At 41.5% G+C, this 18617-nt stretch overlaps 1 protein-coding gene across 1 annotated transcript in view; it reads left to right on the forward strand.

Annotated features, from left to right (window-relative positions):
• hddc2 (HD domain containing 2) overlaps positions 1-18617 on the forward strand; it is a 38563-nt gene that overhangs the window by 3310 nt on the left and 16636 nt on the right. The window contains exons 2-6 of the mRNA XM_055635677.1: positions 90-211; positions 13275-13377; positions 14215-14283; positions 17858-17996; positions 18407-18551. Of these exons, the coding sequence (XP_055491652.1) occupies positions 90-211; positions 13275-13377; positions 14215-14283; positions 17858-17996; positions 18407-18519 (546 nt within the window). The 3' untranslated portion in view covers positions 18520-18551. The remainder of the gene's footprint in view (positions 1-89; positions 212-13274; positions 13378-14214; positions 14284-17857; positions 17997-18406; positions 18552-18617) is intronic.

Genomic DNA, 18617 nt, shown 5'->3' on the forward strand with positions numbered 1-18617 from the left:
AGCATTTTGAGTAAATATAGATGCAACTGTACAGATTGAATACATTGAAATTATTCTGAAAATGTGTATAAATCTGTTTGTTTCTGTAGAGAGTACCCCGAACAGGTTGGGTATATAGAAATGTGAAAAAGCCAGAGAGTGTGTCAGACCATATGTATCGGATGGCTATTATGGCATTCTTAATTGAAGATCAACAACTCAGCAAAGAAAGGTATAGTACCTCAAATGAGCTTTTTGAAGCATAATTTTATTTAAAAGTATAATACTGTAATTGGAATTGGTACATATTTGGTACGATTGGTCTATTTGGAAATGAATCCGCTGGATTTGTTTCAAGCAATGATACTCTGCTGTGAAACCATCTTATGATTGTTCTGTTTCACTAATTTATTTGATAATTCTGTTTAGTACACTAAATCTTTGTAAAAGTAATTGTATATTGAAGACTCTTGAATTCTGTTCTTCTCTTCAAGAGGCTTTGTTTATTTCAACAGCAAAGATTTAACAGACATTTTATTTAATTCCTGGGAGGGGGGGGGGGGGGGGGGGGGGGGGGGAGGAGGAGGAGGAGGTGGAGGTGGAGAGTGACCTGATCCGAGAGCTCATTCTTCACTCGCAGCGCGTGCAACACAGCACTTGGAACACAGCGCGCAGATCCATTGTGACGTCATCAACGAAAGACAGACTTTTTTGTCAAAGTTTTTTCAGATTTTTGAACATTTTCATTAATAACTCAAGAAATAAAATCTCTACCAGAATATGTAAAAAATTTATCATCCGCGCGTCGTTTTTTCGCGGATGGTGAACACACACACACACACACACACACACACACACACACACACACACACAAATAAAGAAACAAGAATCAAGATCAGAGTTTTATAAGTATAGAGATTGTATCAGCCTCTGGCAGCTCATTTAATATACATGAGGAATACAGCTTGAGGGGTCCATAGTGCAGGGTAGAATGTGAGGGCTCCAAGCTTAGGGGGGGTCAATCATGAGGTTTAAAGTCAGTCATACAGCACAGAAACCAGCCTTTCAGCACAAGTCTATTTCGACTAAACTGCCCATCTAAGCTGGTTTCAATTGCCCAATGTTTGGTCCTTATTCCTCTTAACTTCTCCTATCTATGTACCTGCCCAAATGTCTTTTAAATGTTGTTATTGTACCTGCCTCCGCCACTTCTTCTGGCAGCTCAGTAACTTGTGGTGAGCTTGTGGGCCACAACTATTAATCTATTTTAACGCCTTGTATGAAGGAAACATGTATAATATAGCCAAATTTGCTTATGGTACACTAGCCAATGCTATTACACAGGTGTGTTAGCAAGGACAAGAAGCCTGTAATTAAATGTACATATGTGCAGCAAGTAGGCAAAATGGAGTATAATATGGGAAAATGTGAGGTAATCATTGGAAGGATGAAAAAAGCAAATTATTATTTAAATAGAGAGAGACTATAAAATGTTGCAATCCAAAGAAATCTGGGGACCTTAGTACATAAAACACAAGACGTTAGCATGCAGGTGCAGGTATTGCGGCAGATTTTTATATCGTTCAAGGGATTACGCCCTCTAGCCGCTAAGTGGACTGCATGATTAAGGAGAATGTCGTTATACGCATGTGAGCTCTCCGTCAGAGACCTTCAGAGCTTCTTCACAGATAAATCTTCATAATACAGTCTATTGATTAATATATTCTTTATTGTTAATTAAAAACAATAAGGTCATCCAAACTTCTTCCGACTCATACACTATAATCTTCATCGAACTCCAGCATATCGCTTTAAAGGTTAGAAAACTCCTCGTTTCTCCGTTACACTCCACATGGTCTAAGGGTATACCTTCCCCATGCTGATCCAAAACTAAACTAAACACTAAGTTTCTGCGCATAAATCCCGCCCACAATATAACGGGCAGTCAAACATTTAAAGACACATGCCATCATTAATAACACACAAAACAAGCCAATTGGCCACTACATACCGGCCCCTTATTGTTCCGAGTATATAACGAGGCAATTATTAATAAACATCAAAAAAAGTAGCCATGAAGGCTTAACATATATCAAAAGTTAAAAAATCAGGGAATTGAACCCGTGGCTTCCCGTCGGCGAATTGAACCCCGGTCTCCCGCGTGAAAGGCGGGGATATTAACCACTATACTAACGAGGAAAAATAGCAAGCACTATATATCCGCAATCAGAATTCTTCATCGACTCTTCCATCTTCACTTTCGTCTTGTAGAAGCAAGCATACTGTGCGCACCACCAAACCCTTAAAATCAGGCATGATACCCGGTATATAGGCCAAAACATAACAGTCCAAAGCTTTGATAGCATGAAACGTCTTCCTCCATGTCCGATCAACTCATGGATGTGTTGGAACAACAATGTTGAAGTGTGAAAATCCTTCACAAGAATAACATGATTTTTAGCAATAAAGTTCACCGTTAGGTTTGATTTAATTTCCAGATCATTAGCAGAGATTTCAAATCCCAGCTCAAGCTTTGGCCATTCTCCGTCAGGCTTACAGAGAGACGTTAGTTCATTGATCCATCTCTTATCGCTTAAGAAGCAGTCAGTTCTCTGGAAACTTCATCTGCAGGATTTTCTTCTGTGTTAACATATTGCAGTTGTACAACATTAGTAACTCCCAATGCTCTTTCCATTGGCAGATTGTCTTTGTCCAAATCCAACTCTCTGGTTTCTTTGGCTCTATCATCTAGTGGAATACTTTCACAATTGTCGCTGATCCACTTGGAAAGTGTGAATCCTCCCTTATTGCAAAGGGAAGTCAGATATTCTGCTGGTTGAATTGATTCCTGCTCAGTAGACATGGATTTTAAGCAATCATCCTTGTTGAAATTATTCTTCAAAGAGATTCTTCATGAAATGTAGTATTCTCGTCAAACTTGCGTTTCAAATTCTGGTTGCGTTGCTCTGCCATATGACGATTATTCGGCAGATTAACATTTCTTGTTTGAAAGGTAAGTTGACAGACAATAGTCAATCTTTAGAGTAGTTCATAATATCCATGAACTTCAACTCTTCATTCGACATCTATTCAGATTCTTTATTGGTACTTTCATTGAAGTCATGAAGGTATTGCTTCATCACCGGCTTTTCTAATTTATCATTAGATATTTGAATAACAGCAATGGTAGGATAGTTCTTCTGATTCTCGCTTTCGTTCCTTTTCAAGGAGCCATAGATAACCATCCAAGTCGGGTTTTTGTAGCATACGGCCCATCACCTTGGCTCCTAACAATATGTATAGGTTCCAATGCCGTCGAAACATTCGTTCCGATAAGTAGATCAACAAGAGAATTTATTTCAGATATCTTGACATCCTTCAGGTAAGTCCATTGTTTCAAGTCTTCATGTCTTGGTATATTTTGACTACCAACAGGCATGGTTCCATGTGTAAACACTTCAGATATTGGTATAAAATGATCTTCATCCAGACTGGATATATCTATACTTGTAATGTAATGACTCCTCTCCTCATCTTTAGTCATGGTATGTAATCGAATCTTAGTTTCTTCTGATATTCAGCCTTCTCGTCAGGTTTTCGGTGCAAAAGGTAGTCGAACTTCCGTGATCCAGAAAAGCAAATGTTTGTAACATTGTATTTGTCTTACTATTTCTCACCTGTATTGGTAAGATAGAAAAATTATAAGCTTCAACCCCAGCCACAATATGAGCAGTTACTTGAGGCGAGGTGATAGCATCACTAGTATTTGGCTTCTTCTGTTCCGTTTGCTCTGGTTCATGTTCTTCTATTTGCTCTGGTAGTTCTTCATCTATTTGTTCCAGCTCTTCCTCTTCACAATGCTCTGGTAGCTTCTTATCAGTGTGAAGTGCTTCAGGATGATATTGCCTGCACTTATAACAAAGTAGACAACTCTTACAGGCTCTCACCATATGTCCTTTTTTCAAACTTCCAAAACAGATTTCCTTCTCTTTCAAGAAATCCATCTATTCTTCATATTCTTTCATCTTGAATCTTCGACACTATCTTATGGTGTGACCAACTTCATCACATGACAAACAAAATACTATTTGCTTGCTAGTAGATACATTTCTTTTCATTCTATCTGTCTTTTCCACAGGTCTGGTTGTGATAGCAAAACTACTTCTCATAGGTTCTGATATTTCTTCAGTTTTGGTATAGGTAGAACCTTTGTTAGTTGCAATCGGTTTATGATTTTTAATATTCCTGTAGTGTGGCTCTAACATGTACCGTGCTTCCTTGTCCAAGAAATCCACTGGTAGCCTGGCTACTTGCTTCCTTTCATCCATTAATCCGCCTGCTTCATCTCTCCACTTTTCTCTCATTCTTCTGGGCAACTTGCTAATGATGATTCTAGTATCACTTGCATGATTAATTTCCTCTATGTGGCCGAAAATTTTCATCGAGCTGCAACAACCTCTCAGAAATATTGCATAATCATTCAATGCCTCCCCATTTTCCGCCTTGATTTCTTTCCAAGCATGGTCCTTCTCCATGTATGTGTTATCTGTTCATTAACATAATGTTCTTTTAGTAATCTCGCCTTTTTATAGCCATGGCTGTCTGGCTAATTTTGACAACTTTCTGCAAGTACCTTAACACTTCCACTTGTGTACTTCACCAGAAATCATAAGCGTTCATTTTCATCCGTAATTCTAATTTCTAATAATTCTAATTTCTAATGCCTTTACAAAAGCTTCATACAAAAGCAAAAGATCTCCATCATATGTAGGAATTTCTGCTGGTGGTAGAATGAGAGAGGTAGAATACCTCTCTCATTCCTACAGGAAGATTGTTACACCTACAGTAAGATTGTCACATCTAAGGTACTGGAAGAGAGAAGGTGGGTGACGGTGAGAAAGGGAGGGAAACATGGAATGCAAACGTCCCCGGGTGTTGTACCTCTTGTGAACAGGTTCACCCACTTAGAAGCCGTCGGGACAGAAGACGTTATCACGCTGAGCGGCAGACTGGCTTGCGAAGCAAAAAGGGCTGTTGAGCCAAAACCAAAGAGGCCAACGTCAAGCAACGCCTTTGTAGTTGGAGACTCCATTGTGAGAGTTACGGACAGGGGTTTCTGCAGGAACAGACGGGATTCGAGGATGGTGTGCTGCCTTCCTGGTGCCAGGATGTCACGGACAGAGTGCAGAAAATCCTCAAGGGCGAACGTGAACAGCCGGAAGTGGTAGTGCATGTCGGCACAAACGATGTCAGAAAGAAGGGGATGAATATTCCGCAGTGTGACTTTAGAGAGCACGGAAAAATGCTGAAAAGCAGGTCCTCCAGGGTGGTTATCTCCAGTTTGCTTCCAGTTCCTCGTGCTGCCGAGAGCAGGAACAGGGAGATATGGGACCTGAATGTGTGGCTGAGGAACTGGTGCACGGGGCAGGGATTTGGATTCTTAGATCACTGGGATCTGTTTTGGAGTAAGGGGGAACTATACAAAAGGGACGGATTACATCTTAACAGATGGAGGACCAGCATTCTGCCAGGCAGGTTTGCCACTGCTACATGGGTGGTTTTAAACTGAATAAGTGGGGTAGGGGGTCAAATGGGACAGTCGAGGATGGAGTTAAAGGGAAAGAGAGTACAGGGATAGGAGAGTATGGCCAAGTGTAATAGGGATCGATATGAAAGGTGAGATGCGTAAGGAATTAAAAGTATTGTATATGAATGCGCGAAGTATAAGAAGTAAAGTCGATGAGCTTGAGGCTTAGATAGAGGTTGGTGACTAAAATTGGCCTGCTCGAGCATGTGCATCAGGCCTTGGAAAAGTGTATTCTGATCTTATTTTGTCCCGGGCCTCTCCAATGACCCCATAAGTAGCTTGTTTTCGTCTAGCACCCATTTGCTGAGATTAAGTTTTACCGGCTGTATATTGTGTCAATGTGATCTGGTGGTTCTCAATTGTGGAATTGATCTAACTGTTGATTTAATTGGAGTCGTTTTCTCTCTTGGTCCAGAGCTCATCGTCTTCGATGATCTAGAGCTGCAGATTGACATTTTTTTTCCAATATCTCCTTCTTTGATTTGGCCACCACATCTTTGTGTCTAGTTCCAGTTGTTCCTTTCGTCGCCCCAGCTGCTCCTGCTGATGCGTCATCTCTTCTTTTTGTCGTGTCATCTCTTCTTCTTCTCGCCTCATCTCTTCTTCCTTTTGCTCAATCTCATGTTTCATCTTCAAGGCATCCGCTTCTATTGAGAGAGCGGCGAGATCAGCTTCAAATCCCAATCAAGCAGAAACCCTTGATAGAACCCTCTACTGGCTGTAGAACCAGATTTATGACCTGATCTTTGTGTAGATTTGCTGCTCTTATTTCAACTCACCTCGGATTTCGAGCTGTGAAGGAGGAACAGTGGCTGTTTATAAAAATAACTTTAAGTGCAGGCAATGCCCTCTATCATCTTCTTTCTCCAGTTTCGAAGCAACTTTATTTGAAGTGGGCCGGTCCAAACCGGTGCTTTGTGCAGTCATCTACCGACCGCCCAAGTATAATAAGGACTTTGTAAATGAATTCTCTGATTTTCTGGCTGGGATCATGCCCAACTATGATCGTGTCCTTTTGGTTGGGGACTTTAACATCCATGTGTGCTGTCCTGATAAGCCGTTAGTGAAGGACTTTTTCAGCCTTGTTGACTCTTTTGATTTTGTCCAGTGTGTGTCTGGTCCCACACACAAACATGGACATACACTGGACCTTGTTCTCTCTCATGGCTTGTCTGTGTTGAATTTGGAAATCTCTGATTGTGCATTTTCAGATCATATGCCTGTATTGTTTGATGTCAATTTCTCCTGTGAAGTAATTTTGCCTGTGGTGTCTGCTCGGCGCTGTCGGTCTTTTAACCCTTTTATTGCTGGCAAGTTCTCTGCTGCTTTCGATCAGCTCTGCGCCCCCTCTGTGTCCACTCCTCTTGGTACGGAGGAGATTAGTTCGTGGTTTCATTCTTCATGCAGGACTATACTGGACTCTGTGGCTCCGTTAAGATCGTTGAAGCCGAGGGCTAAACCTGAACCCTGGTTCAGTGCAGTGACTCGTGCAGCACGACGGGAGTGTCGTAGAGCTGAGCGAAAGTGGAGGAAGGACAGGCTACAGGTTTCACTTCAAATTCTCAGGGACTGTTGGCGTCACTACCAAAACAGTGTTAAAAAGGCCAAGAGAGAGTACCTGTCTAAAATTATTGTGTCAAAGTGTAACAACCCTCGTGTGCTATTTGAAATCATTGACTCTGTTCTAAATGCCCCGCAGCCTGTCTGTCTGGAAGCTTCACCTGAAATGTGTAATGACTTCCTGCACTTTTTTGTTGATAAGGTTGTTTCCTTAAGGGCTCACATTTCAGCACCTGCCACTGACCCTTCTGTTACGGTCCCTTGTCTGGTGGTATTCGACGAGTTTGAGCCTGTGACTATATCGTATTTAAAGGATGTGGTTTCCCATATTAAGCCATCGGGTTCTCCTTGTGATGCGGTCCCTCCACATCTTTTTCAAGGTGGTTTTCCCTAGTATTGGGCAGTCGGTTCTTACCATTATTAACAGCAGCTTGTGTTCTGGGGTTGTGCCCGTGAGTTTTAAACATGCGGTAGTGCAACCACTACTTAAGAAACCTGGCCTGGATCAATCTGTTCTGGCCAATTTTAGACTTTACTTCTTATACTTCGCGCATTCATATACAATACTTTTAATTCCTTACGCATCTCACCTTTCACATCGATCCCTATTACACTTGGCCATACTCTCCTATCCCTTTAACTCCATCCTCGACTGTCCCATTTGACCCCCATCTCGAAATTGCCTTTTATTTCTAAATTACTGGAAAGAGTTGTTTATGCTCAGCTGAAACTATTCCTGGAGGAGCATGATATTCGGGAGATCTTCCAGTCTGGATTTAAAACCATGCACAGCACGGAGTCAGCATTGCTAAGGGTTTTTAACGACATCCTCCTGGCTAATGATTCTGGGGATTGTGTGGTTCTTGTCCTGCTGGACTTGTCTGCCGCCTTTGATACGGTGGACCATAATATCTTGTTATCTCGGCTACAGCAGTTAGTGGGCATCTGCGGCAGTGCCCTGGGATGGTTCAGGTCCTATCTGGCGGGCAGAACCATGTGTGTTAGCCTTGCTGGGTTTGAATCCTCTTCCGATCCCCTGTCATATGGGGTTCCACAGGGTTCGATTCTGGGGCCCCTGCTTTTCTCGCTGTACATACTTCCTCTGGGTTCCATCCTTAGAAAGCATGGCATCTCTTTCCACTGTTATGCAGATGATACCCAGCTTTATTTGCCGCTGAGGGGGGAAGATGCCTTTTCTGTAAAATCGCTTCTGTCTTGTCTTGATGACATTAAGTCCTGGTTGGCCCTAAACTTTCTTGGATTTAATGAAAAGAAGACAGAGGTGATTTTATTTGATCCCAATGGCTGCCGTGAACCTCCATTTGTTGATTTAGGTCCATTGTCAAGGTACGTGAAGCCAACAGTTGTGAACCTGGGTTTTAGGATGGACAGTGACTTTAAATTAGATCGCCAAATATGCGCGGTGGTTAAGTCCAGCTTCTTTCACCTAAGGAAGCTGGCGAAGGTGAAGCCCATTCTCGAGCGGAGCATTTTGAGACAGTAATCCATGCCTTTATTACATCTAGGCTGGATTACTGTGACGCGCTCTATTTTGGTGTTGCTCGTTCTTCACTGGCTCGTCTCCAGTTGGTTCAAAATGCTGCTGCTCGCCTTTTAACAGGGACTCGAAAGAGGGAGCACATGTCGCCAATTCTGGCCTCTCTCCACTGGCTCCCGGTGCACTTTCGAGTTCATTTTAAGATACTGTTATTTGTTTTTAAATCTCTGAATGGGCTCGCCCCGCCTTACCTCTCTGAGCTGCTCCACCCATACGCTCCTGCCCGGTCCCTCAGGTCAGCTGGTCAGCTGCTCCTGGAGGTACCGAGGTCTAGTCGGAGGCTCAGAGGGGATAGAGCTTTCTCTGTTGCTGCTCCGGCACTCTGGAACACCCTGCCGTTGCACATCAGACAGGCCCCTTCTCTGTCCATCTTCAAATCAAGTGTTAAAACACATTTGTACTCCCTGACTTTTGACCATGCCTGAGGCTTTACTTCTGTTTGTGGTGTTTTTGATGTTTCTTTATTTTACTTGTCTTTTCCTACTATTTCTTTTGATTGTTATTTTTGGTGTGTATTAACTTTTTTGTCAATGATTAGTGATGTACAGCACTTTGTTGCAGCTATGTTTGTTTTTAAAGTGCTCTATAAATAAAATTATTATTATTATTATTAAATTATTATTATTAGATACTTTCGAGATATTATCTTGTAGTGTAATTTCATCTTCCATTCTGGCACCTTGTTGCATCACACTTCCAGGTACTAAGCACGTAAGTTGTGGTATAATTTCAGATAACCACTCCTTTGCCTTATCCATGAAACCATTGAATATCTTCACCTTGTCTTCCCACCACTGGATGTGTCTTCTGCGTTCTCCCCGAGACGGCTGTGAACACAGCAGCACATTTTGTTTCTTTCCAACCTCTTGGTACAGGTTTCATAGTTGGTTCATATTAGATTTCACTTTGCTCGCGTTCTGTACTGATTCCATTCGTTTCTTCTGTTTCTCAATTAATCTGGTAATCTGTTTCTATAATTTGTTTCTCTCAATAGACAATAGACAATAGGTGCAGGAGTAGGCCATTCGGCCCTTCGATCCAGCACCGCCATTTACTGCGATCATGGCTGATCATCCCCAATCAGTACCCCGTTCCTGCCTTCTCCCCATATTCCCTGACTCTGCGATTTTTAAGAGCCCTATCTAGCTCTTGAAAGTATCCAGAGAACCGGCCTCCACGGCCCTCTAAGGCAGAGAATTCCAGACTCACAACTCTCTGTGAGAAAAAGTGTTTCCTCATCTCCGTTCTAATTGGCTTACCCCTTATTCTTAAACTGTGGCCCCTGGTTCTGGACTCCCCCAACATCAGGAACATGTTTCCTGCCTCTAGTGTGTCCAAACCCTTAACAATCTTATATGTTTCAATAAGATACCCTCTCATCCTTCTAAACTCCAGAGTGTACAAGCCCAGTCGCTCCATTCTCTCAGCATATGACAGTCCCGCCATCCTGGGAATTAACCTTGTAAACCTACGCTGCACTCCCTCAAAAGCAAGAATGTCCTTCCTCCAATTAGGGGACCAAAACTGTACACAATACTCCAGGTGTGGTCTCACTACGGCTCTGTACAGCTGCAGAAGGACCTCTTTGCTCCTATATTTGATTCCTCTTGTTATAAAGGCCAACATGCCATTCGCTTTCTTCACTGCCTGCTGTACCTGCATGCTTACTTTCATAGACTGATGAACAAGAACCCCCAGATCCCGTTGTACTTCCCCTTTTCCCAACTTGACGCCATTTAGATAGCAATCTGCCTTCCTGTTTTTGCTACCAAAGTGGACAACCTCACATTTATCCTCATTAAACTTAATCTGCCATGCATCTGCCCACTCACACAACCTGTCCATTCACCCTGCATTCTCATAGCATCCTCCTCACAGTTCACACTACCACAAAGTTTTGTGTCATCTGCAAATTTTCTAATGTTACTTTGAATCCTTTCATCCAAATCATTGATGTATATTGTAAATAGCTGCGGTCCCAGCACTGAGACTTGCGGTACCCCACTAGTCACTACCTGCCATTCTGAAAGGGACCCGTTAATCCCTACTCTTTGTTTCCTGTCTGCCAACCAATTTTCTATCCATGTCAGTGCTCTACCCCCAATACCATGTGCCCTAATTTTGCCCACTAACCACTTATGTGGGACTTTATCAAATGCTTTCTGAAAGTCCAGGTGCACGACATCCACTGACTCTCCCTTGTCCATTTTCCTAGTTACATCCTCAAAGAATTCCAGAAGATTAGTCAAGCATGATTTCCCCATCGTAAATCCATGCTGACTCAGACCGATCCAGTTACTGCTATCCAAATATGCGGCTATTTCATCTTTTATTATTGACTCCAGCATCTTCCCCACCACCGATGTCAGGCTAACTGGTCTATAATTCCTGTTTTCTCTCTCCTGCCTTTCTTAAAAAGTGGGATAACATTAGCTACCCTCCAATCCACAGGAACTGATCCTGAGTCTATAGAACATTGGAAAATTATCACCAATGAATCCATGATTTCTAGAGCCACTTCCATAAGTACCCTGGGATGCAGACCATCAGGCCCTGAGGATTTATCAGCCTTCATTCCCATCAGTCTACCTAACACCATTTCCTGCCTAATGTGGATTTCCTTCAGTTCCTCCGTCACCCCAGATCCTCTGGCCACTACTATATCAGGAAGATTGTTTGTGTCCTCCTTAGTGAAGACGGATCCAAAGTACCTGTTCCCCATAATAAATTCACCTTTTTCGGTCTTCAAGGGTCCAACTTTGGTCTTAACTAATTTTTTCCTCTTCACATACCTAAAGAAGCTTTTGCTATCCTCCATTATATTCTTGGCTAGCTTACCTTCGTACCTCATCTTTTCTCTCCGTATTGCCTTTTTAGTTATCTTCTGTTGCTCTTTAAACGTTAACCAATCCTCTTGCTTCCCGCTCATCAGCCACGGTCGCCCCTTACTCCCCTTGGAATCTTTCTTCCTTCTAGGAATGAACTGATCCTGCACCTTCTGTATTATTCCTAGAAAAACCTGCCATTGTTGTTCCACAGTCATTCCCGCTAGGATATCTTTCCAGTCAACTTTCGCCAGCTCCCTCATGGCCCCATAGTCAACTTTATTCAACTGTAACACTGACACCTCTGATCTGCCCTTCTCCCTCTCCATTTGTAGATTAAACCTGACCATATTATGGTCACTATATCCTAATGGCTCATTAACCTCAAGTTCCTTTATCAAATTGGGTTCATTACATAAAATCCAGAATTGCTTTCTCCCTGGTAGGCTCCAATACAAGCTGCTCTAAGAATCCTTTTCAGAATGGCAGGCAGTGACTAGTGGGGTGCCTCAAAGGTCGGTGCCGGGACCCCAGGTATTTATAATATATATTAACGATTTAGACGAAGGAATTAAAGGTGACATCTCCAGATTTGCAGATGACACAAAGCTGGGTGGTAGTGTGAGCTGCGATGAGGCTGCAGGGTGACTTGGATAGGTTGGGTGAGTGGGCAGATGCAGTATAATGTGGATAAATGTGAGGTATGGGCTTGTATTTACTGGAATTTAGAAGGATGAGAGGAGATCTTATAGAAACATATACAATTCTTAAAGGATTGGACAGGCTAGGTACAGAAAAAAATGTTCCTGATGTTGGGAGAGTCCAGAACCAGGGGTCACAGTTTAAGAATAAGGGGTTGGCCATTTAGGACTGAGATGAGGAAAAACATTTTTCACCCAGATAGTTGTGAATCTGGAATTATCTGCCACAGAAGGCAGATGTTTGTGTTACATTTTTATTGTGGTTTTTGTGTGTTCTTTTTCAACGTAAATTCATTTCACTTGCACTTTATGTGAAATGAATGTAAAAGGTTGAATCAGTCAGATCTTTGAATATAAAAATCGTGAAGTTATGTTGCAAATTTATACGGTCACATTTGGAGTTTGTGTACAGTTCTGGTTGCCTAATTACAGGAAGGATATGGAGGCTTTGGAAAGGAGCCAGAAGTGGTTTAGCAGGATGCTGCCTGGATTAGACTGTATTAGCTCGTAGAGGTTGGACAAACTTGAATAATTTTCTCTGGAGCATCAGAGGTTGAGGGGTGATCTGATAGGTATATAAATTTATGAGAGGCATTCATAAGGTGGTCAGTAATTTTTTCCCGAGGAGTACATTTCAAAGACTAGAGGGCATCGCTTTTAAGTTAGAGGGGGAAGGTTTAAAAGAAATGGGAAGGGCAAGGATTTTATTTACACAGACCATAGCTCGGAATCCGCTGCCAGGAGTGGTGATGGAGGCAGATAGTGGTAGTGGCATTTAAGAGGCTTTTAGATGAGCATATAGATATTCAGTGAAGCATTAAGATGGATATTGGTCAAGTGCAGGTAGAGGTAATTGTGTTTGGCACAAACATTTTGTCCAAAGGGCCTGTCCCTGAGCAGTACTGCTCTATGTTTTACTTTCTGTGGTGTAGGAAAGAATGGGAAGGTGGCATTGAGGTCAGGATTGGATCAGCCAAAATAGCATTGAATGGTGGGATAATCGTTAGGGGCCAACTGCTGCCTTCAGCTTTTTTTCCTTACATTTTTTATCCATTTCTTTGCAGATGCATTAAATTAGCCCTGGTTCATGACATGGCAGAGTGCATTGTGGGGGACATAGCACCAAAGGACAACATTAGTAAAGAGGAAAAACATAGAAGAGAAGAAGTAGGTTCCAATGGAGTCTTCCCTGGTTGAAATTCCTAAGTGGGTGCTTCCGGATACTACTAAGATTACTTATTTTCGGGCACATGTTTTTAATGCAGGGTGTTTCTCCAGTTCAAATAAAATATCAACAGAGAGGAGCCACGAATGTTGGGACAACTTTCAAAATCTATCCAGAAATGATCCCATATTTTTTCTGTTCTTCTCTCTGAATAGAATGAAGTCTATTGGAGCGATTGTGAAACCTATTTGAAAAGGATTTCTATTGGGGAGATCAAAAAGGGAGCTCTGTTTATGAAATACTTGCATTTTACTGATACAGTTGAAAGAACATGGAAGATTATTGTGTGCATTTTTGCCCTCGAGTACGGTCTTGCTGCTGCATACCTTGTATACTAAATTTTAAAAATAATTTAATTTATAAAGGTAAAATATAAATAGTCATAATTTTGGAACAAAGTTTGAAAACTGAAAGGTAAAGCATAGAGCATTACACACACCAGTGATCAAAAGAGAGTGATTTTGCCACCTTTCTGGAAAACCGAGCTCAAAAGGTAATCGGGTAAAGGCAATGGGGACAATAAGAGATCAAAGTAATGTCTCCATATTGGAGTATAAACAACATTAGATTTGCAGAAACACACCAGGTGTGGAAATGAGGAAAACAGTAATGCGTTAACATGGAAAAAGTGTTAGCAGTATTCTGAGCCTGCCATTTCCATAGGGAAATGCTTAGACCGTGTGTTTACTCTGTAGTGCACTTTAAAAGCCGCTGTATATCAATTATTGTTTATTTTAGATTATATGCATTGATGCAGAATTGTTCATGTTTTCCCTTAGGAGGCTATGAAATATTTAACAGGACTCTTAAGCAATGAGGCGGGAAGAGAGATTCTGGAACTTTGGCAGGTGAGCTACAGGTTGAATTATTTCTGTTTTTGAATTTGTAAATGTCCAGCACAATGAGCTAATTCCCCCCATAAACGTTGTGCATTATTACTATCCTTATCAAGTTATGTTTAAAAATAACATACTGCAGAAAGCATAGACATTTTTCAAAGATGCTTATAAAAAGCAATAACTATAATCCCTCATTGAATTTCACAATTCTGGATAATGCAAAGAAGGCCTCAGGTCAGCAATGTTACTGACACGGCAATAGGTGTATTAAAATTGGTGGCATGGAGCAAAGTTGTGTCAAGAGTGACAAGAATTTCTCTCTCATTCTTGCAGTTTATAACTCACAATGGGAGAGGTTCTTTTTTAAATAAGGAAATTGATTCTTTGGTCTACATCATTATGTAGAAAAAAAAACTGACCAGTCTGTTGTAGTGCATATTTCCAATAGGTTAATTGGTAAGACCTTTTGCACCACTTCCTTTAACTGATTTCTCTCATTTTTGACATTTGTGTGATGTACAGTACATTCAGAAAGTATTCAGACCTCTTCACTTTTCCACATTTTGTTACGTTACAGCCTTATTCTAAAATTGATTAAATTAATTGTTTTTATCATCAATCTCCACACAATACCCCATAATAAAAAAGTGAAAACAGTTTTGCAAAGCAATTAAAAGGAAATAACTAAAATATCACCTTTACGTAAATATTCAGACCCTTTACTCAGTACTTTGTTGGGGCACCTTTGGCAGCGATTACAGCCTCAAGTCTTCTTGGGTATGATGCTATAAGCTTGGCACACCTGTATTTGGGTAATTTCTCCCATTCTTTGCTGAAGATCCTCTCAAGCTCAAGGTTGGATGGGGAGCATTGATGCACAGCTATTTTCAGATCCCTCTAGAGATGTTCGATCGGGTTCAAGTCCAGGCTCTAGCTGGGCCACTCAAGGACATTCACAGACTTGGCACAAAGACACTCCTGCATTGTCTTGACTGTGTGCATAACCTTCAGTCTGAGGTCCAGAATGCTCTGGAGCAGGTTTTCATCAAGGATCTCTGTACTTTGCTCCGTTCATCTTTGCCTCGATCCTGACTAGTCTCCCAGTTCCTGCCACTGAAAAACATCCCCACAGCATGATGCTGCCACCACCATGCTTCACCGTAGGTATGCTATTGGCCAGATGATGAGCGGTGCCTGGTTTCCTCCAGACGTGACGCTTGGCATTCAGGCCAGATTTCAATCTTGGTCTTTTAGGTGCCTTTTGGCTAACTCCAAGCGGGCTGTCATGTGCCTTTTACTGAGGAGTGGCTTCCGTTTGGCCACTCTACCATAAAGGCCCGATTGCTGGAAATATAGTTGTCCTTCTGGAAGGTTCTCCCATCTCCACAGAGGAACTCTGGAGCTCTGTCAGAGTGACCATCAGGTTCTTGGTCACCTCCCTAACCAAGGTCCTTCTCCCCCGTTTGCTCAGTTTGGCCTGGCAGCCAGCTTTATGAAGAGTCCTGGTGGCTCCAAAGTTCTTCCATTTAATAATGACGGAAGCCACTGTGCTCTTCGGGACCTGCAATGCTGCAGAAATTGTTTTATACCCTTCCCCAGATCTGTGTCTCGACATAATCCTGTCTCGGAGGTTTATGGACAATTCCTTCGTCTTCATGGCTTGGTTTTTGCTCTGACATGCACTGTCGACTGTGGGGCCTTTTTTAGACAGGTGTGTGCCATTCCAAATCACGTCCAATCAATTTAATTTACCACTGGTGGACTCCAATCAAGTTGTAGAAACATCTCAAGGATAATCAATGGAAACAGGATGAGCCTAAGCTCAATTTTGAATGTCATAGCAAAGGGTCTGACTACTTATGTAAATGTGATATTTCAGTTATTTATTTTTAATTACTTTGCAAACATTTCTAAACACCTGGGGTATTGATGATAAAAAAAAAAAATTTAATCCATTTTAAATTGGCCTGTAACAACAAAATGTGGACAAAGTGAAGGTGTCTGAATGCACTGTATATTGCTTGGATTCAGTATCATTAACCTCATTCATAAATAGATCATATGTTTCCTACAAACCTTTGTGTGCTTTAAGTTTGGGGCTAGATCACTCCATTCAGCTTTGAGGATGTTTCATTTGGTGTGGAAATCTCAAAATGGGGCAAAGAGCTTGAGGCTGTCCACTTAAGGCTGTTGTGATCTTATTCAATGGTGGAGTATTATTCAATGGTGGAGTAGAATGGAGGATTTGTGTGGCTTACACCTACAATTTCAATAGGCAATAGGTGCAGGAGTAGGACATTTGGCCCTTTGTGCCCTATCTAGCTCTCTCTTGAAAGCATCCAGAGAACCTGCCTCCACCGCCCTGGCAGGGAATTCCACAGACTCACCACTCTCTGTGAGAAAAAGTGTTTCCTCGTCTCCGTTCTAAATGGCTTACTCCTTATTCTTAAACTGTGGCCCCTGGTTCTGGACTCCCCCAACATCGGTAACATGTTTCCTGCCTCTAGCGTGTCCAAGCCCTTAACAATCTTATATGTTTCAATGAGATTTCCTCTCATCCTTCTAAACTACAGAGTGTACAAGCCCAGCTGGTCCATTCTCTCAGCATATAACAGTCCCGCCATCCCGGGAATTAACCTTATAAACCTACGCTGCACTGCAAGAATGTCCTTCCTCAAATTTCTTCCATTCTACTTAATCCCCTTGTCTGTGCAAATGTAAGAAATTCTGGAGTATGTAGAAAACACAAGGCCAAGAAAAAGGTCACATTTTGTGTCATGTTCTTGGCTGCCAATGCTAAACATAGTGGAATTGAAGGAGTGAGATGAAAGCACTAAAGAATTGATCATCATCTTCACAGCCATATGCAAGACTGCTTTGACTGTTTGATTATTAAAGGCAAGATTGACATGCCGTTGAAGTTTGTGGTTAAGCTTGGGTTCTTAACAGTTGAAGGAAGGTTAAAGATGGATTTTTTTTAATAGTGAGTGGATTGAATTATCTCAGCTGCCTTGAAGAAAAATGTTAGTATAGATGTTGTGATGCCTGTCGTGGGAGCCAAGAAAGAGTGTTTGAACATAGGGTTATTGTATGGAAATTAATTATTTTTGAGAAATTTAGGGATGGATTATTGCAAAGCTTGAAAATGTGCAAATGGTTTTGACTTAACACCATGAGCAGTTCTTGAACCTTGGAGAAGATGAAGGAAAAGGTTTTAGGGGATGGTTTAAAGGAACCCAGAGAAAGCCATTCAAATGATCGTGACTTGCAGTAGGTTTTATGGGCCTGTCCCACTTGGCGATTTTTTCAGCGACTGCTGGCACCATTGACTGACGTATCATTGACCGAAAAATATCGCCAAGTGGGACAGGCCCTTTATGCTGATAGTGAGGTTTTGCAGAACAGAAATGCCAAATATGATGAAAGCTAAGTAGTTCAATTGTACATCATAGTTGCAGCCTCTAGCTTTAATGTTATGCACAGAGCAAGTGTAACAGGACTGCAGGTAATTTCATTCATGTGCTTTTTTTTAAACAGCAAATGAAGACAGTGAAAAGTATATTTTTGAATTATCTTTTTACAGGAATATGAAAACCAATCAAGTAATGAAGCCAAATATGTGAAAGATCTAGATCGACTTGAAATGATTGTACAAGCTTTTGAATATGAAGAGATGGAAGAAAAGCCTGGCCACTTACAGGAATTTTATGATTCAACAAAAGGTATTTAGTCATACAATTTAGCGACATAAGAAATAAGACTAAGGCGTATGTCCCCGAGCCTGGTAGATTAGATCATTACCTTCAACTCCACTTTCCCACCTGGTCGTCTTAAATAGGCATTTCATCTTGAGATTGCATATCTTGTTCAAGATTCTTCCAACACTACCTTGACTTGGCATGCAATCTTTAATGCAGGCAAATGGTTTTTGACCTGCGGTATTTTCAGCATTTTGTGTTGGGTGGCATAGATGTTCGTAAATTGCTGGTCCTCCTCCAAAGCATATTCAAATTAAGGTTACAGTGAAAAGTATACCTTTACTCAGTTGGTACATTGTTTTAAAACTGCACTGGAGGAAGTTTAAGTTGATTTCAGAGTTTTTATCTGATATTTACCTTATTCTGATTTACAGGAAAGTTTAATCATCCTGAAATCCTTCAGCTGGTGGCGACATTGAACAAAGTAAGGGATTTTGGGAAGAAAAAAGCCTGCGACAAAGATCTTTCAGGGGAACAACCTACCTAACTCAAAAATCGCAGACTTCATTCAGTACTCAGGTCAATGTTTTTGTAATTTTATCATTTAGAGTACGTGTTTCAACAACAAAAATGGCGGGGGGAAGG

The sequence above is a fragment of the Leucoraja erinacea genome, chromosome 5 (assembly GCF_028641065.1).
Source record: "Leucoraja erinacea ecotype New England chromosome 5, Leri_hhj_1, whole genome shotgun sequence".
NCBI classification, from domain to species: domain Eukaryota; kingdom Metazoa; phylum Chordata; class Chondrichthyes; order Rajiformes; family Rajidae; genus Leucoraja; species Leucoraja erinaceus.